This window comes from Budorcas taxicolor, chromosome 14 (genome assembly GCF_023091745.1).
Source record: "Budorcas taxicolor isolate Tak-1 chromosome 14, Takin1.1, whole genome shotgun sequence".
Lineage (NCBI taxonomy): Eukaryota > Metazoa > Chordata > Mammalia > Artiodactyla > Bovidae > Budorcas > Budorcas taxicolor.
The window spans coordinates 79,434,662-79,461,098 of NC_068923.1; the positions used below are offsets into that span (position 1 = coordinate 79,434,662).

At 42.3% G+C, this 26,437-nt stretch overlaps 1 protein-coding gene across 2 annotated transcripts in view; it reads right to left on the reverse strand.

Annotated features, from left to right (window-relative positions):
• LAPTM4B (lysosomal protein transmembrane 4 beta) overlaps positions 1-26,437 on the reverse strand; it is a 66,084-nt gene that overhangs the window by 25,243 nt on the left and 14,404 nt on the right. For both annotated transcript variants that reach the window (XM_052651970.1, XM_052651969.1), the window contains exons 2-5: positions 17,074-17,185; positions 4,570-4,643; positions 4,105-4,227; positions 1,062-1,160 (exon numbers count right to left, since the gene is read on the reverse strand). In XM_052651970.1, coding sequence (XP_052507930.1) covers positions 1,062-1,160; positions 4,105-4,227; positions 4,570-4,643; positions 17,074-17,185 — 408 coding nt within the window. The remainder of the gene's footprint in view (positions 1-1,061; positions 1,161-4,104; positions 4,228-4,569; positions 4,644-17,073; positions 17,186-26,437) is intronic.

Genomic DNA, 26,437 nt, shown 5'->3' on the forward strand with positions numbered 1-26,437 from the left:
ATAAAATTCACCCAAATCCTCACCACTAAACCATACATGCAATATCAAAAAATGCAGAGTGTGCTTTATGGAGAGAAAATGCAGACCTAAGTGACTTTCAATGAATCATTTTCTTTCTACTCCTCTTCACCAAATTACTATGACTCTTCTCCCGAAACGCAGCTTATTCAAGCTCACTGAGGCTTGATTTTTAAAGAACCGGGTAACCTTATGCCTAAGTAAAGACAATGAGAGAATACTCAGAATTCAAACTTCAAAGTCTAACCTGAGAATTTTCTACTTAGTAGCACTCAAGTTCCAATAATTATGATGTTTTTATTGTCAGATTTACAAAGACGAAAAAGCTAGAGGGCACTCAGTTGCTGAAGGTGAGGAAATGTGGCTGTAGGGAGTGTTGAGTCATTCAACTTTAGGGGAGGCCAATCTGATAACCTACATAAAACCTTCAAATTATGCATAGCCTTCTAATTTCAAGAAATACATCTTGAGGAAATAAATGTGTAAGTATACAAAAGATACATTTAATTTTCATTGCAATACTATTTAGAAGTAAAAAAGTAGAAACTATCTCAATGTCCAAAAACAACTAATTTATAAAACTAAGTTTATCTAATACATTGTTACAGAATAATGTTCAAAGTTTATTACATTTTAAAAAACAAATGACAAAAAACCCCACAAAATTACCAATTACCCTTCAACTAAAACAATTTTTGAAAAGTTAAATATGGAAAAAAATATTTTTTAAAAATCAAATTACAAAGGAATGTGTACTGACACACAGTAATGGCTGCTACGGTACATAATACATACTGCATAAATGCACAACATTAATTTATTCACATCCAAACAGATTTTAGAATAACCTTGAGTTGGCCTGTGTTAAGTTTGGTTAGTGTTTATTTCTGTCATACAGATAAGAGAAGGAACAAAACTGTTAGGAATTCAAAAAGCAGTTCAGAAATCTACAGCCAGATAATAAATAGAAACTTGCCTACTTCTGTGGCATTCATGAATACATTCAATAATATTTAAAGCATAAGTAAAATCTTCATGCTTACCTTAAAAGCCAAGATAATGCTGATAAACAGAAGAATAATGAGGACCAAACAGGTAGGATTCACTGACATGATATCATCTTTGTAAGGAAAATCAGGAGGCTGCAAAAGAGAAGAAGAGTCTTATTGGCAAATCTCATTACTTATCAAGCGCAGCAATGAAGACAAGACCCAGCACAATCAAAAACAAATAACTTTTAAAAATAAAAACTAAAATAAAATACTGCCTTCTTGATATAGAGCATTTTTGCTGATGCTACTTCTCAAAGAGCAGAATCTTGTATTAAATAGGTATTTACAGCATTAAAAAGAATCAAAACTATTATATACAGAATGGATAGAAAAGGTCCTGTTGTATAGCACAGGGGACTATATTCAATATCCTGTGATATTAGAAAGAGGAAAATATTTTTTGGTGATATAAAAAGAATATTTAATAAAGGAATTCCGTATGTGTATAACTGAGTCACTGTACTGAATAGCAGACCGGCACACCGTAAAGCAAGCATGCTTCAATAAAAAATTTAGTAAAAAGAATGTATAAGAATCAATTCCTTCACTGTACAGCAGAAATTAACACTGTAAATTGCCATTATAAATCAACTATACTTGAATTAAAAAAAAAAAATCCTACCAGTTGACCAAATTGATTAACTACCAGGGCAAAGGAAACCCCTTTAGGAGGACTGAAATCTGCTACTATATATAGTTTCTGGAAATGACAGGACATCACCATAAACCATGTGCTCAGCACAGATCAGCGCTCTCACGGTAATCGGCTTAGTGTATGTGGAAGGCAGCTCCATGTGGTCCCCCTTCATCTCTCCCCGTCACCCAGTACTATGAGTTTGGGTCCCACTTTAGCAGTAATCGTGACTCATGTGACTGGCCCACTCCAGGGGGACCCTCACCCACTGGTTTTCAGAGTCCCCTTCCATTCTGGCAAAATACCTAAGAAATAAAATCTAAGGCATTCATTCCTTCTGATCAGCTCATCAAACAGGCCCTTGCCTTGCCCCTTGGAACCTGAAAGGGCTGTCTGTAGTACTGATCTCAAAGGGTTAAGAAGGAAACAAACGGATGTTGTTTACAAGACCAACATGAAATCGTACTGTTTCCAGAAATATGGGGGAAAAAAAACCAAACCGGGATTAAAGTGGGCGAGACCCTTTCCACAAAGATCTTTTACACTCTTTACCCCAGAAATCTGTACGTGGTTTCTATTTCCAGTTAAGACCTATAAAAACACATGCACAGCTTATTTTATCTGTGTTTTACAAGGCTCCACATGAACAGAGCAGGCACTGGGACTTCTCTCCATCAGCTTTCTCAGACAAGTCTCCCCAGACTCACTTTATCTCAACTTGTCAACAAGAGCTGCAGTATCCGGGCAAGTCTGACGCCCCCTTTCATTGCTGTCTGCCGCTTAGCCACTGTGACAACCCGGACGCCTCGCTTGTTCCGCCCAGACGGATCTTCAAGTAGGACATTCAGAAGACACCTACTTGTATAATTTGGTTTATACTTACCAATAAGAAGTAAATAGTGATTTTTTAAACCGATACTAGGATCACTGTCAGCGTCGCTAACGTTATCATTTTACAAGTGGGTACAGAGTGACTGCACGATGTGTGTGTGACAGGAAGTCTAAGGGGCACCAGGACTGCTCTAAATGCCTGCCTTTCTCCTCCTTATAAACCTTACAGTGGTCAGGACTACAGTCATGACTTGCCTTGATGTCCTCTGCTTCACGATACACCCTCCCAACCCCCTCACGTGGCAGGCTACGTGGCAATCCTGTTTCCTCCACAATTGCCGGGTGATGGTAGGAGCTCAGCGCCAGATTATCATTAGAGTCAAGCCCAAGTCCTTACAGACAGAGGTAATTCTACAACCTGCTGGTCACGTATAAACCCCCTCACGCAGAAACACGTAGCTGTTATCACAAGAAATAATACGTTAAGTTAGCTCATGGGAAAACACCAAAATTTCCTTGACACTACACTCTGAAAACACAGACCTGTTTTCTAAGAAGCAAAAAGAAGCTATTTCCTACAGCAATGACCCCCTGATACGACAGAGGCTTTTCATACGTGGTCCCCTGAGCGCTAGCCACGTGATCCAGGCAGGCCCCCGAAAGATCAGGGACTCTTGTTGCCACACTTCTGGCCTGCCTCCATCCCCTCCACGTCTCTTTTCCACTGATCTTCTTGATCTCTGTTACCACATCAAACCCCCAATCTGTGTCTTCATCCCAGAGAACAACCCGCTTCTTCCCCCATGCTCAGACACTACTATTAGAACCTCCAAAGACTGAACATTCTCTCCATTTAAAGCATTTTTGATTTTGAAGAAATTACATTTTCATATACATTCATAATTTAAAACACACCAATTTAAAAACGTGAAGGCATGGATATATTCTAACCTCACACCCTCCATGAGCTTCTTAATAGCAAGCCACTCATATTCACTCATAAGATCACAAAGGACATTTAATAGAAAACCAGCCTCAAAAAGAAGCTGGAGGAAGAAATGGGTTCTACAGTCAAATTAAGTGTGAGAACCACTGTATATTAAGTTTCCCATTTTCCATACACAGCAGAGGCAAAAAGCTACCCTCTGCTGATAACTGAGCAAATTGCATTTTACAAAAATTAGCAGTAAGCAGCTTGTAAATTAGGTAAGTGTTAAGTGTTAGTTGCTCAGTTGTGCCCGAGTCTTTGCGACCCCAAGAACTGCAGCCCACCAGGCTCCTCTGTCCATGAGATTTTCCAGGCAAGGATATTGGAGTGGGTTGCCATTTAGGTACCTCCAATACCGTCATCACCATTGATCTACCTCAGGGGGTTAAGTTTTCCCAAAAAGCATTCTAAGAAATTTAAAAATCTTTATTCAAAAATCTCTAATCTCAGATGCAAGTTGAAAATTCACAAATTATTATATGTATGTTTATCTCTACTTCCTTTATATACCAATCTTGATCAAAGACAGGGATGTCTCTTGGATGTCATGAAGAGACATTGCGATTTTGAAGGTCACGTACCAGCTGTCGTATGTATTCCTGGATGGAGTTTGGATAAACAAGTATGGTGACCGCAACCAAGGTGTTTAGGGCAAAATCAAAGATCTGGTAGCAGAAGAATGGGATGATCCAGGCTGCGCGTTGCTGAAGAGAGAAGAGCGAGTTAGTATGCTTGGTATTACAAAACATTATTTTAATTCAGAGAAATCTCAATATGAAGGGAAATGGAGAAGTAGAAATACATTAAAGCGGGTCATGATGGCAACTTGGTAAACCACACAAAAGCAGTCAACCACAAGCCTCCAGTGAACGTTTCTGAGACTGTAACGTTGGCTTCCATGTAACATTAACAGGAGATTTAAACTTCCGAAGATTCCTACAGGAAACTGGGAACAACCATAACTTACTTCTTACAGACAGCAGCACAGGTAATCACGTGTAAGAGATGGAGGAAAGGGCCCAGGACCTTGCTTCCAAGCTGCTTACCTTGTACGCACCGTACGTAGCCATGGCACAGATAAGGATCATGAGAACAGAGATCGCGATGGCAATGCACATGTCTGTCAAGTTTTTTAAGAAAGAAAGGAAATCAGTTGTAGCTCCACTGTTTTAACATTTTTTAGTCATTCTTCAAAGGCAATTTGTTTATAAACCAATTACAGACAAGAACTTTATACTAAGTACATCACCAGCATTCCTTTGGAATTTGAGAGGATGATAATGGGAGCAAAGTGCCTGAAAGATGTCCTCCTTAAATCATATGTTTATACATTTATATAAAATATCTGTGTCAGTCGCTCAGTGGTGTTTGACTCTATTTGTAGATACATTAAATCTATTTAACATATTTAAAAGATATTATATATATTTAACAGATATTAAATATATCTACATCTATATTAAATATATATATATAAACATATCTGTACGTATTAAACAGTTTGGTCTTCTGGTCCACTGAATTACATACATAAACACTGAGGTATTCTTTTAACAAATAGGTATCTAACTTGTATTTTATAATCTCACGTGTCTCAGACCCCTATTAAAACTTTCCACAGGCTTCCTATCTCACTCAAAAATCTCAATTTCTTGTCAAGGCCTGTATGTCTGTGTTCGGTCTAGAACCTGCCGACCTCTCTCATCTCCTCCCACGTTTTTTTCTACTTACCCTAATCCAGCCGTATCACCGAGTTCACTGAACACACTGAATCACCCCACTTCAGGGCCTCACACTTGCCCCGTAATATCTTTCATAGTTTCACATCATCAGCTTTTGCCTTTTTAATCATTCAGGTCTTGGCTCAACACCTTCCCTGGTCATCCTGGCTAATGGGGCCTCCCAGTCATGCCCACACAACTGCTGTATTTTCTTGATATAACACATCACTACTGTCTTACTTATATTTGGTGCTTATAGACTGTCTCTCTTCCTCTGCTAGAGGAACCTTCCTGACGAAAATGAGTCTCTATGTCTCGTTCACTACTGCATGGAGAAGGTGGCATGCCACACGTGGGCACTGAGCCCTTGAACTGTAGTCAATCTAAAACGAGATGTGTTGTAAGACTGACATGTCCTCCAGATTTCAAGGCCTTAGTATACAATAAATTAAACTATCTATCTCATTGATCTTTTTTATCCCGATGACAAGCTGAAGTAATATTAGGGATATACTGAGTTAAATATATTATTAAAGGCAATCACCTATTTGAGTTACCTTTTTAAATGAGGCTACTAAGAAATTGAAAATGACTTATGTACTTGCACTGTATTTCTGCTGAACAGTACAACCAACTCTAAAGCCTATATCCCAGTAGGCACAAACTGAAGACTGACTCAAGAGGTCGTGTCACCGTATTTTTAAGAGATTCTGATAAGAACCACAACAAGGCTGGGTTACTCCAGGAGTTGGTGATGGACAGGGAGGCCAGGTGTGCTGCGATTCATGGGGTTGCAAAGAGTCGGACACGACTGAGCGACTGAACTGAACTGAACTGAAGGCTGGGTTTCTGAAGATAACATGTAGGGTTATCATCAGGCTAAGAGAATACAAAAAACCCTTGCAGTGAAGTTATCTGTACAGTGCTGTCAGTTTCCAAGGCACTCTCACAGCTATCTCATTGAGTCCTCCTAACTCTAAGGTAGATGTTACTGTGCCCAATGAAGAGATTACGGAACCAGGGCTCAGAGGTTACGTAACTTGCTGAGATGGCATCTGCACCGAAAGGCTCAACTATGACTAATCTTGCTCTTATGATTTCAAATCTGACTCTACTATTCTATGCTGTTTCTCCTTAAGCTTTTAAATACTAACCAAATGAACCCAATTTAGGCTGCCACTTCCTACAGGTATTTCTCCAAAGCAAAGCATTCCAGTTTTAGAACCACCTGCTCTATATCCTCAGCTTCAGAGATGAAAGGATATTTCAACAGGAGGTTTACAAACGAAGCACAAAGTCAAAGTACTTTCTGTGAGAGAATGCAGATCAATCGGGACTTCCCTGGCAGTCCAGTGGTTAAGATTCTGCACTTCCAATTCAGCGAGGGGTGGGTTCATTCACTCATTAGGGAACTAGATCCCACATGCACCAGGGCCCAGCCAAAAAAAGTAAAAACAGAAAAAGCAGATATATAGGGTTGCCCTGGTGGCTCACATGGTAAAAAATCTGTCTGCAATGCGGAGACCCGGGTTCGATCCCTGGGTCGGGAAGATCCCTTGGAGAAGAGAATGGCAACCCACGCCAGGATTCTTGCCTGGACAAGTCCATGGACAGAGGAGCCTGGCGGGCTATAGTCCATGGGGTCGCAAAGAGTCGGACGCGACTGAGTGACTAACAGAGACACAGATTTAATGCAATAACTTAATAATAAAGCTGATGACTTTTACTCATGGAGTAAAAATCTGATTTTCAAAAAAAAATTTTTATAAGAGAATCAAAAGATGATGGGACTTCCCTTGAGGTCCAGTGGTTAAGACTCCGCCTGCCAATGCAGGGGACACAGGTTCGATCCCTGGTCCCAGAAGCTTCCACATGCCTCGGAGCAACTAAGCCCCTGAGCCACAACTACTGAGTCCACGTGCCCTAGAGCCCATGTCCTGCAACAAGGAAAGAGAAGCACACACACCAAACCAGAGTGGCCTCGCTCTCTGCACGAGAACAAGCCTGCAGGCAGCCACAGAGACCCAGCATGGCCAAATACATAAATTAATAATTTAAAAAAAGATGATGAATACTGGTCAGTACCTAAAGAGTATGATTTCTGTTGGGATACACATGTATTTATAATTTACTTTATAACTTTAATGCTAAATGATATCACCTTCCCGTTATGCGGGAAGAGGTACCACGTAAGCCTCATAGTCTTCTCACCCGGCCAAGTAACCTGCCCAAGACTGCCCAGCTAGCAAGTGGTGGATGAGACACTCTAGTCAAGAAGTCTGCCTCCAGAAGCAAAGCTCTTCTGTGCTACCCAGCTGTGGAGGAGACAGAGCAAATACAGTGGGGGGGTCAGAGGCCGGGGAATCCACAGAGCCTCCCTAAGAGGAGCTGCACATCCTTTATTACGTACGTGCAAAGCGTGGGAGAACCTGTGGCAATCTCTGAAACTTGAACTCGGGCAGAAGTTCACTATTTTCTTGTTTGTCTTACTTTAACGGTTTTTAAATTCTGTACAAGTATCTTCTATAATGAGAAAAATTAATTTTATAAAAGCCAACCCATTGTGGGATACTCTCTGACTCCCTCATACATCTTAAAAGAAAGAGATAGACAATTAAACTCAAGGCTTTATTAAAAAAATAAAATCAATGACATTTATATGAACATAATTTATATAAGGTTATAATACAATTTATATAAATTATCTCTTATGTTAACATTAGACATATCAATGTTAATATAGAAAATTTAGAATCGAGTATTTTTATGTCCTATTCTGTCCAAAAAGAAAACCACTCCAGGACTAAATCTCACATAATCATTAAAATTTTTTTTAAATTTCCATCTTTCTCAAAAATATAAAACTCAGGAGAAATGTAAAAGGCATAAATAAAATTAAAATCATACAGTATCCTATCACCCCTCACAATGAGAAAACAGAAAAATGTTAATTTGATAAGGAAATTTTCAAAATTCTATTCCTGTAAGTAACTATACTAACCACACTGAACAGAATGAATAAATCCCAAGTATATGACACAGCTTAGGTAGGATCAAAGTGTAAGTCAAATAAAAACGCAGAGCAGGTAAGATAAAACAGGTGAATAAATCTCGTATCTCCTAGCAGTCTAGAGAACTCAACGTCTCTGAAATAAGGTGTAGCATACCGTAGCAAACACAAGAGTTACTCTGAAGAATTAAAATTCATAAATGTGTCAATAGGCAAATGAGGAACTGGTTCTAATAACAGGGATTTTTACAACCAGTAAAGTACTGGTCAGTGGCAGAAATACCTTTTACTCATTCTGTGCACAGCACACCGGCAGGTCAGATCACACTGCCCGCAGTTGCTTCCTACATTAAATTCCTGGCTTAACGATGCCGTCCTCATTTGAAAAGGTTCAGAAGAAAAGCTACACCACAGGCCACAAAAGGCATAATTAGAAAACATTTCCTGATACTTAGCCAATCATTCAAACAGAAAAGGAGTTTCCGGAAATGCCTTTGTTAAGGTTAACCTAGTTCTTATTCTACTCTCCCTTTGGATTTCTCCCTTTGCCTTTCTTGGATTTGTTTTCTTTCCATAAAACTGGTAGCAAGGTAGATGACTACCTGATTTACACTTGTATTCTTACCTGCATTCTTACGGCTCACTTTTCTCTAAGTTTTGGCCACGTTTCTGGCTTCTGAAAACAATATTTGAGGTAATTTTCACAATTAAGTCACACACACACACACGCATGCACGTACACACACACACGCACGCACACACGCCTGCACGTACACACACACACGCACGCACGCATGTACGCACGCGCGCGCACACACACACACACAAACACACCAAGGTCCTCATCCAGTTCTCTGCCCCCAGCAGGCAGACTCCTATGGGCCATCATCAACAGGCCTGCATTACCCTTTGGCATCAGTTGAGTTCAGCCAAGGAGGAGCCCAGGCAAGGGATTGGAGAGAACGTGAGGCTGCCCCCTGCTGTGAGGCGGCCTCGGGTGGGCTCTGACCCAAAGATAGCTCTGTGCTCCCTAGAAAGAGGTCAAGGCTCCTTCCTATCTAGGGACAGTTAACGGCTGGCCTTGATCAAGCAAATGACATCACCACCCCTAGTGGTCTTCTTAGACATACATCTCTGTAAAAAGATCTTGAAAATAAATATTTACTGAATTACCTTAAAAAAAAATAAGACAGCTGTCAAGTGTAGAATATACAATCTTTTGAGCCATGTGATTTAAAGGATTAAAAAGATGAAAAGGGTGGAAGGGTGGGAGGGTAGAAGGATGAAAATAAAGGGCAACAATCGCTCCTATGGCTCCCCTTCCTCTGCTGTTGCTTTGTAGGTCTATTTCCTCAAAACATTGGGATGTCCTGCACTAGTGAACTGACCGCCCAGCTGGTTTGGGGGTACGTTAACAGAGAGCAGGAAGGCAGCCTGGGCCTTTTCCAACGTAATGCCAAGAGCCACAGGGAAGGCCCCAGTCAATCATTCTGTTTTTCCTTCTATTTCTTAGTTTTCATTGCCAGAACTTTCAAACATACATTACTATGTAAATATACAGAGAGCAGTATAATGAATCTTCAGAACCTGTTTGATTTGGATTGTCTCATCTCTGATCACTGCACTTCTGTCCATTCTGCCACTGGGAAAAATGTGGATTGCTTCCAGTTTTTCGTTCAGTTCAGTCGCTCAGTCGTGTCTGACTCTTTGCAACCCCATGAACTGCAGCACGCCAGGCCTCCCTGTCCATCACCAACTCCCGGAGTCCACCCAAACCCATGACCATTGAGTCAGTGATGCCATCCAACCATCTTATGCTCTGTCATACCCTTCTCCTCCTGCCCTCAATCCCTCCCAGCATCAGGGTCTTTTCCAATGAGTCAACTCTTTGCATGAGGTGACCAAAGTATTGGAGATTCAGCTTCCGAATCGGTCCTTCCAATGAACACCCAGGATTGATCTCCTTTAGGATGGACTGGTTGGATATCCTTGTAGTCCAAGGGACTCTCAAGAGTCTTCTCCAACACCACAGTTCAAAGCATCAATTCTTCGGCACTCAGCTTTCTTTATAGTCCAACTTTCACATCCATACATGACTACTGGAAAACCCACAGCCTTGACCAGATGGACCTTTGTTGACAAAGTAATATGCTGTCTAGGTTGGTCATAACTTCCCTTCCAAGGAGTAAGCGTCTTTTAATTTCATGGCTGCAATCACCATCTGCAGTGATTTTGGAGCCCAGAAAAATAAAGTCTGACACTGTTTCCACATCTATTTGCCATGAAGTGATGGGACCAGATGCTATGATCTTAGTTTCTGAATGCTGAGCTTTAGGCCAACTTTTTCACTCTCCTCTTTCACTTTCATCAAGAGGCTCTTTAGTTCCTCTTCACTTTCTGCCATAAGGGTGGTGTCATCTGCATATCTGAGGTTATTGATATTTCTCCCGGCAATCTTGATTCCAGCTTGTACTTCTTCCAGTCCAGAGTTTCTCATGATGTACTCTGCATATAAGTTAAATAAGCAGGCTGACAATATATAGCCCTGATGTACTCCTTTTCCTGTTTGGAACCAGTCTGTTGTTCCATGTCCAGTTCTAACTGTTGCTTCCTGACCTGCATACAGGTTTCTCAAGAGGCAGGTTAGGTGGTCTGGTATTCCCATCTCTTTCAGAATTTTCCACAGTTTATTGTGATCCAGTCAAAGGCTTTGGCATAGTCAAGAAAGCAGAAATAGATGTTTTTCTGGAACTCTCTTGCTTTTTCCATGATCCAGCGGATGTTGGCAATTTGATCTCTGGTTCCTCTGCCTTTTCTAAATCCAGCTTTAACATCAGGGAGTTCACGGTTCACGTATTGCTGAAGCGTGGCTTGGAGAATTTTGAGCATTACTTTTACTAGAGTGTGAGATGAGTGCAATTGTGCGGTAGTTTGAGCATTCTTTGGCGTTGCCTTTCTTTGGGATTGGAATGAAAACTGACCTTTTCCAGGCCTGTGGCCACTGAAGAGTTTTCCAAATTGGCTGGCATATTGAGTACAGCACTTTCGGCATCATCTTTCAGGATTTGAAATTGCTCAACTGGAATGCCATCACCTCCATTAGCTTTGTTCGTAGTGATGCTTCCTAAGGCCCACCTGACTTCACATTCCAGGATGTCTGGCTCTAGGTGAGTGCTCACTTATAAACAAAAAGCCTATGGCCATTTTTATACATGGCTTATGAGGGACACAAGCATTCATTTCCGCAGGCTACATACCCAGGGATGAAACTGCTGGATCATAGGGTGGGTGTATATCTAGCTACAACTTGTATATCCCAAGTTGTATGATCACACTCCCAGCTGTAGATTGAAAAATTTGCTGTCTCCACAGCCATCAGGTGGCATTGTCAGTTTTGTTCATGTTGCCATTTTGAAAGGGCATTCTGTTCAGTTCAGTTCCGTCGCTCAGTTGTGTCCAACTCTTTGTGACCCCCCATGGACTGCAACTCGCCAGGCCTCCTTGTCCATGACCAACTCCCGGAGTTCACTCAAACTCATGTCCATTGGGTTGGTGATGCCATCCAACCATCTCATCCTCTGTTGTCCCCTTCTCCTCCTGCCCTCAATCTTTCCCAGCATCAGGGTCTTTTCAAACGAGTCTGCTCTTCTCATTAGGTGGCCAAAGTATTGGAGTTTCAGCTTCAGCAGCAGTCCTTCCAATGAAGTCAGGACTGATTTCCTTTAGGATGGACAGGTTGGATCTCCTTGCAGTCCAAGGGCCTCTCAAGAGTCTTCCCCAACACCACAGTTCAAAAGCATCAATTCCTCAGTGCTCAGCTTTCTTTTAGTCCAACTCTCACATCCATACATGACCACTGGAAAATTGAAGGGGCACAGTGATTCACTACTGGGCTTGTAATTTCCACTTCTTTTATATCCAATAATGTGAAGACTATTTTCATGTTTCTTAGTCATACGAATACCTTCCTTTGTGAAGTATCTGGTTTTCTCTCTCTTGATTTCACACAGAACAATTTAAAGACCACCCTTTCTTCAACAAATGTTATCTTAGATGAGATGTCTATATATGGTAAACAAATTCTTATTATTGTAATGGTTAGTTCCTCCTCAGAAACAAATTTCTTATTATTTTATTGGTCATATATTATTTACCCAATGAATAACGTTAAGTTTTGGACTTCCCTGTAGCTCAAACGGTAAAGTATCTGCCTGCAACAGAGGAGACCCAGGTTCGATCCCTGGGTTAGGAAGATCCTCTGGAGAAGGGAATGGCCATCCACTCCAGTATTCTTGCTTGGAAAATCCCATAGACAGAGAAGCCTGGAAGGCTACAGTTCGTGGGGTCACAAAGAGTCAGACACGACTGAGTGACTAACACACACACTGAAGTTAAGTTTGGCTTGAAAGATAACTTTGCTGCAAAATGAATCAGAAATTAATTGGGATAACCTGCTATTTGGCACTATGGTTGGCTCTGAAAGCTCCTGTTACAGTTTCTTGCCAGTCCATTAAAATTTCGCAAATAAAGTTTATCTGAATTTTGCCTGTTTGTTTGCTCCCTAATGTCCTTCTTCTGTTCTAGAGTCTAATCCAGGGTCTCATACTGCAGGTAGCTGGATCTCCTTTGTTTCCTTCAATCTAGGACAGTTTTCTAGTCTTTCCTAGGGTATTCCCCTTTTTTTAACCATATAAATATGGTTGCTACTGCTGCTAAGTCGCTTCAGTTGTGTCCAACCCTGGGCTACCCCATAGACAGCAGCCTACCAGGCTCCTCCATCCCTGGAATTCTCCAGGCAAGAACACTGGAGTAGGTTGCCATTTCCTTCTCCAATGCATGAAAGTGAAAAGTGAAAGTGAAAGTCGCTCAGTCGTGCCCGACTCTCAGCGACCCCATGGACTGCAGCCTACCAGGCTCCTCCATCCATGGGAGTACTGGAGTGGGGTGCCATTGCCTTCTCCAATAAATATGGTTATAAGTTATAAATGTATTACATGTTTTTGTATATAAATCATGTAAAAATACAAATGTTCAAGAGCTAGGTTTTTTTAAAAAGAGAAATCTTAAGATCACGTGGATAAGTGAGATAACACTCCTGTTCTGTCCTGGATAAAATCTTGAGATGGCTACCGCCACTCCAAAAGGCAACAATGTTAAATTGCTATACTTTATACCATAATTTTCAAGCACAATTCAAAGCAATTGACTGTACCCATTTCAAAGACTATTTAGTTCTATACTCCTGTATGTTAAATATAGAAAGGGTTGTCAGCCATGATGACCTTTGACCTACAAACAATTTTAAAAGCTAAATTTGCTTATTCATTTATTTATGGCTGTGCTGAGTCTCTGCTGCTCTGCTCTGGTTGTGGTGAGCCAGGGGCTCCTCTCACACTGAAGCGTGTATACTTCTCGCTGCCCTGGCCTCTCTCGTTGCAGAGCAAGGCTCAGCAGTTCTTGCGCACAGGCTTAGGTGATCCACAGCATATGAGATCTTGCCAGTTCAGGGATCGAACCCATGTCTCCTGCATTGGCAGGTGGATTCTTTATCACTGAGCCACCAGGAAGTCCCCGACAAACTTCTTTTTAAGAACCCTCCTACACTGTTGGTGGGAATGCAAACTAGTACAGCCTCTATGGAGAACAGTGTGGAGATTCCTTAAAAAACTGCAAATAGAACTACCTTATGACCCAGCAATCCCACTGCTGGGCATACACACCGAGGAAACCAGAACTGAAAGAGACACATGTACCCGAATGTTCATCGCAGCACTGTTTATAATAGCCAGGACATGGAAACAACCTAGATGATCATCAGCAGATGAATGGATAAGAAAGCTGTGGTACATATACACAATGGAGTACTAGCCGTTAAAAACAACACATTTGAATCAGTTCTGATGAGATGGGTGAAACTGGAGCCGATTATACAGAGTGAAGTAAGCCAGAAAGAAAAACACTAATACAGGATACTAACACATATATATGGAATTTAGAAAGATGGCAATGATGACCCTGTATGCAAGACAGCAAAAAAGACACAGATGTGTATAACGGACTTTTGGACTCAGAGGGAGAGGGAGAGGGTGGGATGATTTGGGAGAATGGCATTGTAACATGTATACTATCATGTAAGAATCAAATCGCCAGTCTATGTCCGACGCAGGATACAGCATGCTTGGGGCTGGTGCACGGTGATGACCCAGAGAGATGTTATGGGGAGGGAGGTGGGAGGAGGGTTCATGTTTGGGAACGCATGTACACCCGTGGTGGATTCATGTCAATGTATGGCAAAACCAATACAGTATTGTAAAGTAAAATAAAGTAAAAATAAAAATTAAAAATAATAAATAAATAAATAGAGATCAAAACATATGAAAAAGGAAATGTAAGATGAAAGCAGTTAAGAAAAAGATTCACTCAAGTGAATGAACATTTATCCTTCTGTATCTTTTCAAGCATGTGATGTAAAACATCAATAGATTGCCTTAAAAGTAATTATAAACCATTTCTTTCAAAGATATGAAACTGCAAATGCACTGGAATTAGTATCCAGGTTACTACAAAATAATTACTGTTATAAAGCCTTGAGTACCAGCAAGCCTTTGAAGTCAACTAAATTAAGCCAATACTGTTAGGCAGTCACTACTCAGCCTAATCTCTGGCAATTAGAACAAGGCAGGCACTGTTACTACTTGATTCAGATACAACCATAGCTGTATCATTTAAAGTTTCTTCCTCTAACCTCAATTACTTAGAAGAGGAATCCCGCTACTGGAAATAGTGAAAGATAAATTACTTCTAAATGTCAATCAAATGTTACATTTATAGCTTGCATGGTCTTTTAACTCAAGGGAAGGAAGGCAGAGAGATATTAATTTAATATTAATGGAACTCATTATCCTTTCTGGGGGAATTCACCAGAGTAACAGGACTGTCCAGAACAGAGACAATGAGCAATGCTACAGCAGAAGTCACGTCTGTCTGACAGGTTCCGCCCCCAGGATGACACAACGCCCTGACTCCTTAGTCTCTACTCTGAAGCTGAGAGGTGGGAGAGGATGGCAAGAAAGTATCTCCTGGTTCGCCTTTACTTCACTTCCAGCTCTCTTCAGGCTACTCCTCCTGACTTCTGATGTCAGCGCTCCTATATGACCCAATCCTACCCTTTTCTCTTTACTATCTCACTAACGTAAATGTCTTTTTGAAACTTATGTCCTCAAATTTACCCCTTCCCAGACATTTGGGTTACAGAGTCACATACCCAACTGCCCTTTTAATTTCTCCACTTCACTCTATCTAAGTTAAGAACAGCCTATAAACCAGTGAAATATATTGAGCCCTTATTATGGCCCAGATCCCATCTGAAGCATTTTTCATGCACTAACTTAGCCACCAGGACAATCTGAGGAGGTGGATACTACAATCATCCCTATATTCAGAGGGGGAAACTAAGTCACACAAACATCAGTAACAAGCCCAATGTTAGCCCATTTCATACACCACAGGGTCAGGTTTCAAAGTATGGTCTCTGGCTTCAGAGCCACACTCCTAACAACTACACTAAGCCAATAAAATCAGTTGAGTTTTCTTGACCAATGCCTTCATGAAATCAGTAGGTCGAATCCAAGGCAATGAACTGGTTTACTAGGCTTCTAAAAGTCATCTAGGAAGGAAATAAAGTTAGGCCAGTGATTGAGATGGACAAACTCTTGTTCATTCTGGAATGTGTTGAATAAGTCAAATAAATAAATAAATCAGTTGAGTTTCCTGCCAGGTGTTTCCATTTCCAAACTCTCTCACTCCTGAAAAGATGCAGGTCATATACTCAACCCTTTCTCTCACTGCAGTAACTTCTGTCAATCCCATCTTCAAACCAATTTTCCCCATCCCCAGTGTAGCCTGGATTGCAGAGAAACACCCACCAAACCAGTGTCCGGGCCCCTGTACTCACACACCCAGCCCCCTAATGTACCTGTACTCAGCAACAAAAAGGATCTTCTGAAAACACACATCAGTTCATAACCACAAAATACTAGAAAACGACTTTCTCACTCTAAGAATAAATTTTGCAAGTCTCACCATGTCTGCTGAAGGCTCTTAGTCCATCCCTAAACTGCACCTTCAGCCATTCTCCACCTTACTCACTATGTTCCAGACACATTTTTAAAATGCATTTAAAGTTCTGCAAGGCCAGTAAAAATAAATTTGCATGACCTTTTGTCTGGGACTGTGCACAGCACTCTTCCTCTCAGTCAGCATGGACACCGCATGACTGTAGTTATAAAACATTCAGGTTTCCTTGACCTTAGGATGTGTGTGTTGGGGTGGGGGTGGGGGGTGCCTAGCCTCCTTGCTGCACACCCCACATCCACATCCCTGTGTGCATTTCTATTTATCTGGAAAAAGCAACAAAATAACCATCAGAAGCCTTTCTAGAATGGAGAAAGATCACCTTCTGAAGGGAAGGTAAATACTGAGAGATAAAGACACAATAAGATATGAAACTTCCTTCCTGACTCCCTCCCTCTCCCAGGGTATAAAAAGATTCACACAAAGCAAAATTTAAAAAAACAGGAAAGTTAACATAAGATGGAGGAAAAAAAAAGACGAGATCTGATAGAAACTCCTGCCCTTAGAGGCAGAACACATGCAGCACATAAATGTCTGTCATCCTGATTTGTAACGGCGGGAAGAGACTGAGGCATCAGTTCAAATGGACCCATGAATCAATATTTGTAATTTAACAGGAAGAACTGGCAGCCGGATTCCCTGCCCTTGAAAATACCAAAATGTCTACAATTGTCTGATGTACTTACTGGCATCATCCATGAACTCAAAGTCACCCCCGAGTTCAGAACTTGAAAAGCGGTGATGATCTGGATCAGCCAGGGCGCTCAACAGAATCAGCAGTACCACAGCATTGAGGATCTGCAAGAAAAAACGAAAAAAACCTTAACAAGCCCCAGTATACGGCCCTTACAACAGAAAATTAAGAGGGACCATGTGGAATTTAACTTCAACAGCTGCTGGACTTTCAACACGAAGCCCCACCCTCAGAGGGAGCAGAGAAACATTCCCGAGGCAGAGACATACATGGTCAGTCCATTCATGCAGCCAAGGGCACGTGGCCTGGTGTACAGGCGACAGCTGGTTTCAGCTCACTGTCCCCTTGGCCGGGCACCGTGGAGCATTGCAGAAACACGCTGAAGCCCTGAGGCCAGTGGCTGGAAAACACTCTCCATTTAGCCAAGGGCACTCTTTTCAAGCAACCTCAAGGGTGACCAAACATTGTCCACGGGTTCAGACAACAGGAGTTATGAGCCCATCCAGGGAAGGGTGGCAGAGAATGAATGCAAAGCAATTTTGTGGAAGACTGAAATCGCTCAGTCGTGTCTGACTCTTTGCGACCCCATGGACTATAGCCTACCAGGCTCCTCTGTCCATGGGATTTTCCAGGCAATAGTACTGGAGTGGGGTGCCATTTCCTTCTCCAGGGGATCTTCCCAACCCAGGGATCGAACCCGGGTCTCCTGCATTGTAGACAGACGCTTCACCGTCTGAGCCACTAGGGAATTAGGTGCTAAATTATGTCTGGTAAATGAGAAAACTGACGCTCAGGGGTTAAGAATGCTGCCGAAGATCAGGCAAATAAACTGGGATTGAGATCCAAGAATTTCAGTTTGAAAACCTACCATCTTAAATCCTCTTCTTTTTACTCAAACCTTGAAGATCCTTAACTCCTGCAGTGGCACAGGCCCATCTACCCCAGGCTCCTATTTCCGTTTTCTAGAAACTACTGAATACATTTCCCTCGGGTATTTCAAACCCAACCTGTCTAAGCAGAAATCAGCTTCCTTAACATCGCCCACCTCTCATCCTCCTTTTCTATTCTCTCTTTAAAAAGAGAATCACGGACTTCCCTGGTGGCCTAAGGGTAAGAATCCACCTGCCAACGCAGGAGACACGGGTTGGATCCCTAGTCCGGGAAGATCTCATATGCTTCGGAGCAACCAAGACTGTGTGCCCTAGAGGCTGCGATTCACAAATAGACAGGAGCCCGTGCTTGCCGCAACTAGAGTGCCCGCATGCAGCAATGAAGACCCAACACAGGCAGAAATAAAATAAAAATAAATAAATATTAAAATGCAGAACTGCCATTAATAATTGGAAGTGGAAAACATTCAGGCACTATGCTAGGTGCTTTATGTGGAGTTTCTCTCATTAGTCCTCCAATAACCTAACTGAAGTAGGTGCTAAATTATCTCTGTTTGGTAAATGAGAAAACTGACGCTCAGGGGTTAAGAACACTGCCGAAGATCAGGCAAATTAACTGGGATTGAGATTCAAGAATTTCAGTTTGAAAGCCTACCATCTTAAATTCTCTTCTTCTTACTCAAACCTTGATTATCGTTGGGCTTCCCATCCTCCTTATTCCTTACATCCCACCAGCTGCGAGATTCTGCCCATTTCACTGCAGCATTTCCAGCCTTCTCTTCCCAAACACGCACATGGACCAGCACTGATGGGGCTGGAGGTGGCGGCAGGTTTTTAGAACTTAGCTGAGGCTCCAGCTGAGACTGGGTCATTTCTCCTTTTTTCTAAATTGAGAAACTTGTGATAGAGCTGTTTCACGCTGGTCAAAACAGAGAAAAAGATGAATAACCTTCATGCATAAAGAAAATTCTTCTACTAACAATAACTAAAGGCAATTCCTCCTATAAAAATTGGGTTTCCTAAGCGGCACTAAAAGTTGGCAAAGAATCTGCCCGCCAGTGCAGGAGATGCAAGAGATGAGGGTTCAATCCCTGGGTCGAGAAGATCCCCTGGAGAAGGAAATGGCAATCCACTCCATTATTCTTGCCTGGAGAAATTTCATGGACAGAGAAGCCTGGCAGGCTACAGTTCATGGGGTCACAAAGAGACAGACACGACTCGGCACGCACAGACACATACACTATTAAAAATAGTATGTGGAAATACCAGTGTACAGAAGAGGTTCAAATGCAGAGTTAGGTAATTCATTTTACAAAATACCCATTCTAGAATCCAGTTTGAAATGGCAATCCGAAGTGGTTGTTTTAGGATTGTTGTAGAATTTGGAATAACCTTTTTCCTTCCTTTATTTTCCAAACTGTCTAACGTGGCCAGATTGCTTTTGCAAGGAGTGATAATAATGAGTGGCAATTTTCCAGAACATCTATGTATTACTCATTTAAACAGATACCACAGGCATGTGGTTAAAATTTATCTACAGAAAGGTATACAGCAAAAATTAAGTCTCTCTCCTGTTCCTACAGTTTCCCTCCCCACAGTGGCTATTAGAACTTCCAGTTTCTTGTTTCTCTCCAATGAGCCAAGAAATTTCACAACAGATTTTAAAGAGAGTATGATTAGCGAAACTCTAGTCGAAGAAAACCTTTCAGAACATATCTAAAGCTTAAAGGAAAGTATGATTTAGTCCCACAACTGGCAGATGATTTAGCAAAAATCTCTGCGAAATCATCAAGTTTTCTTGGCATTTTATCCTCTCTACATTATTATCTTTGGGTAAGATTATGGACTGAAATAAGATCAGAATGTATTTCGAAAAGTAAAACATCAAAGGCAACGCACTTACTTCTGTTATCACATTGGGTCTAAAAAAAACACATAAATCTGGGATTCATGGGTGAAGCTTTAATGTAGGAAGGAGTGGAGAAAGGAGGGTAAAGGGTGGAGGGGGGAGTGTGGAAAGGTCAGGAGGTGGTGCAGTGAGTCTGGTTAGAAAATACAGGCCAGATTTAGGGATCATGTGGGTCTAGTTTCAGAGTCTGGGTTTTATTCTAAGTATAACAAGAAGCCAGTGGAGGGACTTCCCTGGTGGTCCAGAGGTTAAGACTCCACACTTCTAATGGAGGGGACTTGGGTTTGATCCCTGTTCAGTAAACTAAGAGCCCAGATCCCACATGCCTCATGCCTTGAGGAGCAGTCAGGGGGAAAAAAAGCCAGTGGAGAATACTCTGTTTGAGGCTCAAAGGAATACATCACGTAAAACACCTAGAAGAGTGGCTGGCATGTAACAGTGACTGAAAATTAGTTGCCTTACATCTACAGACCTCAACAAGAACCACATAAAGGCTCTTGGCCGACATCAGAAAACTACCTGGTTCCAATTTTCCAGACAGGGCTATGCAGCTGCATTCCTGTCCTTTTGGTTCCAGCGGGCCTATCAACTCTTGATCAGCTTGATATTATCCCCTTGCCTGGTTTACTTAGCATAATCCTTTTACTAATTGCCTCCAACAATTAGTAAAACTGACCAGATGCTTTGCTAAGTGCTCAGGAAGAACCTTCCAGGATTCAGGAGGGTAAATAAACCGTGCGCCCAAATAACACAAAGCAAAAAAAGAGGAAGCATGACAAGACTTCAGATAAATGAATAATGGAAGAATAATGGAAAATCAGAGCAAGTTACTACAGAAGCTTGTGGCTGAGACTGGGGTCACGGGGAGGTGCAGGGGACACGGGAGCATTAGGACAGGGACTGGAAAAATGAGAAGGTTCTGCAACCCAAGAGAACAATTTTGGAAATTCTCCAGCAGTCCCAGTGGTTAGAACTAGGTGCTTTCATTGCTAGGGCCTGGGTTCAATCCCTGGTTGGGGAACTAAGACCCTGCAAGCTGCATGGAGAGGCCAAAACAAAAAGGAGAGAGAGGGAACAATTTAAAGTGTGAGTGAGGCTGGCAGAACAGGGGCTTGTGCTGAGACTAGCAAGCAGCTGGATTTGGTTAGAACAAAGTAGACAAAAGAACGTGCGAGGGGCTGAGACCAGAAAGGCAGGCTGCCGGGCTGGCAGGTCCTCAAATCAAGCAAAGAATGTGGGGCTGTGTCCAAACAGTTCACGAGGAAACTTTAAAGGTTTCTGAGGCAGGATATGACGTGATCTGAGGCGCTGTGAAGAAGATCGAGCTGGGAGCGGCTGGGGGGCTAAACTGGTGGCCGGAAAGCAACCCGGAAGGCCCTCAACACTCTGGCTGAGCTGCAGTGAGGGTCTGATCCACTTCACCCCGGTTCTCATGACAGCCCTGTCACACGTGTCATCTTAGGCATCGGTTTGGGAGGTTAAGTGACTTCTGTCTTAGGTCCTGTGTGTGGAAGAGCCAAGGCCTTCCCACGTGGAGGCGAAGTTACTAGAGACATAGGAACTGACGAGCTGCAAAGATAAAAAAGAAGCAGAAAAACAGACTGAAATTCCAAGCCGGGGTGACAAAATCTAGTCATCATCAGAAATAAGAACTATGACAAAGTTGATGTTAGGTGGGGAAAGCACTTGCATATGTGCACGGCTCAGTCGTGTCCAACGCCCGTGACCCCATGGACAGTGGCCCACCAGGCTCCTCTGTCTGTGGGATTCCCCAGGCAAGAACACTGGAGCCCGTTGCCATTTCCTCCTGCAGGGGATCTTCCCGGCCCTGGGACTGAACCCTCGTCTCCTGCATTGGCAGGCGGATTCTCTACCACAGAGCCACACCTGGGCAGCCCACAGTACTTGCACGCTGTCGGGATTATTGGGGTTATCGTGTGTTGGCTCAGCCACGTGTCCTCGAAGCCTTTTTATTCCCTCTTTGGCCCTCGGGCAGACCTGTGGGTGTGTCTGCCTGACCCACTTTTGGTGGCCTGACTTGCAGTCCTGAGAGCTGTTGCCCTCTCTTCTGATCAGCCTCTGAACGAGTCACCTCCTTCCCGATGTCCTAGTTCTGGCTCCCGCTTATGTGTGTTCTTGCTCCCGAGCGGGTCCCAGGTCCTACGTGGGCTGTGCTCGGCTGCTGCAGTCATCGTCATCCTCTCGCCCTGTCCCCTCTGGCCCTTCTCCCTTCTCGGACACACTCCTGAGGCCAAGGTTCCCTTCCAGCTGCCCTTGCTCCTCCAGAATCCAGAGAAAGGAGACAGATAATACTAAGATGTAACGGCAAGGTCATTACACATCGCCAAAGACTCACCACTGCGCCCTTTTAATCCCAGAGCGAAACCTTCGTAACAGAAGGTCTGTGTGTTGCCGCATGTTTACTGGGTTATTCTATGAAACCTCAGGTGTTGGATGGGAATCTGAGACACCTTGCAGGATGTGAACGCAGTAGGCTGACAGGGTGACCCATGAGGACCTAGGTCTGTGTGAAGGGGAGACCAGGGTGTGTATGCAGAACTAGCCGCGGCAGATGTTAAACGTGGTCGGATGGAAAAGGTCAAACACAAGTCAAAGCCCCCAAGAGCACTGGGAAAGAAGCACTTCCCAAAAGAGAACACAGCAATCACCCAGTCATCCATTGTGACCAAGAATGAAACGTCACGACCAAATGAGAACCAAGAAAACGGTTAGGACTTGCCAGGAGCCGATTATGTAACGGCCATAGCTGATCAAAATGTAAACCAAAGGGAGGTAGTATTTACGTTCCTGTTCGGTTCATGTTCACCAGCATTTGAGCTTTCTTTGTCTGTTTTGGGAGGTCATGTACAAGCTGTTCCTGTTCTATTTACCAAGTGTTCCTGTGGTGTCACATATTTTTCCCCTTGTTCTTGACAATGATTACTTCCACATGCAGATAAATTCAACGTCTGTCCAATTACTTAAGTGGTGTCAGGCCCTTGTATATTCTCTGGGGATCCAAAGTGCTCTTCACCCTTCAATCATACCAGACCCTAAATGAACAGTGGACTTGCAGCTTGAATCGAAACAACCGAAAAGGTAAAATGCAATTATCACTTTTTAAAAGACTCAATAAAAGAAACTTAAGAACACTCAAACCCACTGAATGATAATTACACAACAATCAGAACTCAGCACAGAAAGTTGCGTCCAAAAATGACCACTGCAGACTTATTTATAGTGATGAAAATTTTAAACAGAATTAGAATAATTAAATAAGATTACAACCAAATAAGAGAATGCTACATAAGCATTAAAAGTCATATTAAAAAATATTAATGGCAAGAAAATGTTCACGCTATGTTAACTGAGTACCACAGTGTAAAATTTATTCCAATTGATTATTTACGTTCACAGGCATTAATCATAGAGTAAAAACACTAAAACATACAATGTCATCAACCATGTGGTAGTTCTGCTGCTGCCTTTTACCTTTTATTATCACTGTACCTTTTCTTGTATTCTTCAGGGTATCTAATAAGACCATAGTTGCTTTTATGATCAGGAAAAAATATTTCAAGCTTCAAAAAGATTCTTAATATAAAACATATTCTAAAATATTAGTATTACACCTCACTCTCTAAAAAAAGACACCTACTAGTAAGAAGATGGCCAATAACAAGCAAATCTAGCCACGCATTCAAGCTAAAACTGGGAAATAGGGAACTCCCCGGCAGCCCAGTGGTTAGGACTCTGGGCTTTCACTGCTGGAAGCCCAAGTTCGATCGTTGGTGGGGGAACTAACATCCTACACGTCATGCAGCACAAACCACCGCCCCCCCCAAGAAAACCCACCTGGAAATAGGCATGTCAGAGGAGAAAAAAAGAGTCAGAGTGAAAACACTAAGGACAATTATGAGATCTGCCACTTTCAGTATTGGTGTCTGACTCTTGTGACCCCAAGGAATGGTGAACTATGTTATACAAACTAATCTTCTCACTGAGGACAACTAGAAAATTTGAACAAAAACACATGTGAGAAGCTATTAGCTAGCAAGGCAGTGAGGAACTAATAGGCCAAGATTCAGGAGAAGGCAGAAATACTCCTGAGGGCAATTTGTAGATTCCAGCAAAGAGGGAGGAGAACAAAGACCCTGAGGGCACCCTGACAGCTAGGCCACAGAGTGAAGACCTGCAGGAGAGGGACCCTGGTGGGGCTGGAGGGCAGAAGCCCCCAGGGCTTCGCTGTCAGATCGGGAAGGGGCTGCAGGAAGATGCACTTCATTCCTGGGGACAGGGCAGGGACACCGCCCAGCTTTGCCTCATCGGCATCTGAGACTGGATGGAGGGGACCACCACTTGCCTGTAAGAATCTATCAAAACCCTTCAGTTCAGTTCAGTTCAGTCGCTCAGTCGTGTCTGACTCTTTGCGACCCCATGAATCGCAGCACACCAGGCCTCCCTGCCCAACACCAACTCCCGGAGTTCACTCAGATTCACGTCCATCGAGTCCGTGATGCCATCCAGCCATCTCACCCTTTGTCGTCCCCTTCTCCTCCTGCCCCCAATCCCTCCCAGCATCGAGGTCTTTTCCAATGAGTCAACTCTTCGCATGAGGTGGCCAAAGTACTGGAGTTTCAGCCTTAGCATCATTCCTTCCAAAGAAATCCCAGGACTGATCTCCTTTAGGATGGACTGGTTGGATCTCCTTGCAGTCCAAGGGACTCTCAAGAGTCTTCTCCAACACCACAGTTCAAAAGCATCAATTCTTCGGTGCTCAGCCTTCTTCACAGTCCAACTCTCACATCCATACATGACCACTGGAAAAACCATAGCCTTGACTAGACGGACCTTAGTTGGCAAAGTAATGTCTCTGCTTTTGAATACGCTATCTAGGTTTATCATAACTTTTCTTCCAAGGAGTAAGCGTCTTAGTGGGGAAAAAATGCCATCCCACACGTCGAATAACTTCTTCAGTTTTTGAAATACAACATCCAAAATACAAGAAACAGGAGAAGACAGGAATGCTAACAGTAAGGACCAGCAGAAACAACAGACAGCAGAACAGACCATAGGTGTGGCTCTAGATGCTGGAGTTCATGGGCTCCCCATAAAAAGTGCCTACACTTACAATATTCAAAGAGATTTAAAAAGAAAAAACAGAATGAGAATTTTGGCACGGTACTTGAATCACAAAAGGCGGGGGGGCGGGGGTATGAGAGATTTTTTTTTTAAGGAATAGAAACTCTAGAATGAAAAATACAGTAGCCAAATAAAAGAACTTAGTGAATGGGTTTAACCCATTAAGAGGGTTACAAACAAACAAACAAACAAAAAGATGAGCTGGATAAAACAGAAGAACATATTCAGACAGCTGGCTGTAATAAAAACAAAAGCAGCTAGAAGAAAATGGAGTTACATCTCCAAAATGTCAGGGAGGAAAGGACCACCTTACAAGCTTAAAAACAACAATCTTTTAAGGATGAAAACAAAACTAAGATACCTTCAGGCAAAACCAAAGGAACCTGTCATCAGCAGCTGAGCGGTAAAGAAAGCATTAAAGGGTATTCTTTGGACAAAAAAAGAATGATATCAGATGGAAGGCAGAAGATGGGCCAAAAAGTTAAGAATATAACTGATACTTATGTTGGCAATTGTGAATACTGATAACAAATAATAACAATAATGACTACAAAATATAAACAATCCATAATAATAGCATATAGATCAAGAGGGCATAACTGGAACTGAACTGACTGTAGGTCCCTGTATTGTCCAGGGAGAGAACTGTACCAATTAATGTGAGAATCTTTAAAAGTAAAGGATACATGTCGTCACCTCTAGGGTAACCTTTTGAAGAAGTCACAGGTGGGTGGTAGATACACCAAGTGTTTGCTCCGTTGGTAACCAACACGGTTATATTCTGTGCACTTTTTCTGTGTGTGCGATAGTCACAGTAAAATGGCTAAAATTTTAAAAATATAAATTATAATCTGATGACACTGTTTTTGGACAGCTGCCTAATTTTTTTATCTTCTAAAAACTATCAATGGCAGATGTGCCTTTCACTTGAGTGCAATTTCAATAGGAAAACTGAAATTAAGTTTGACTAAAAAAAAAGTAACTGTGGCTCGTGGGCTTAGTTGCTTCGTGGCATGTGAATTCCTCCCAGACCAGGGATCGAACCCCTGTCCCCTGCATTGGCAGGTGGATTCTTATCCACTGGACCATCAGAAAGTCCCAAGTTTGGACCTTTTAATTGAAATTTACTTAATGTTAGAATTCTGACACAAATGTGCTTTTTATTCAAGTAAGACCCTGTCTACGTGGTCCTGTTCTGACAGTGAAATAAATTTCTGACACTTAACTATTTCAACTCAAACAACTGTGGTAAATACATGCTGGGGGAAATTTAATTCACCATAAAATCATAGTAGTCCAGGATATAAACAAACATCAGCAACCAAATAAAATGTAGAAGAAATGTTGTAACATTAAAACGCATCCACTGAATCGTTCAAAAATTAGCTATTAGGCAACAAATATATGCCAAGCAC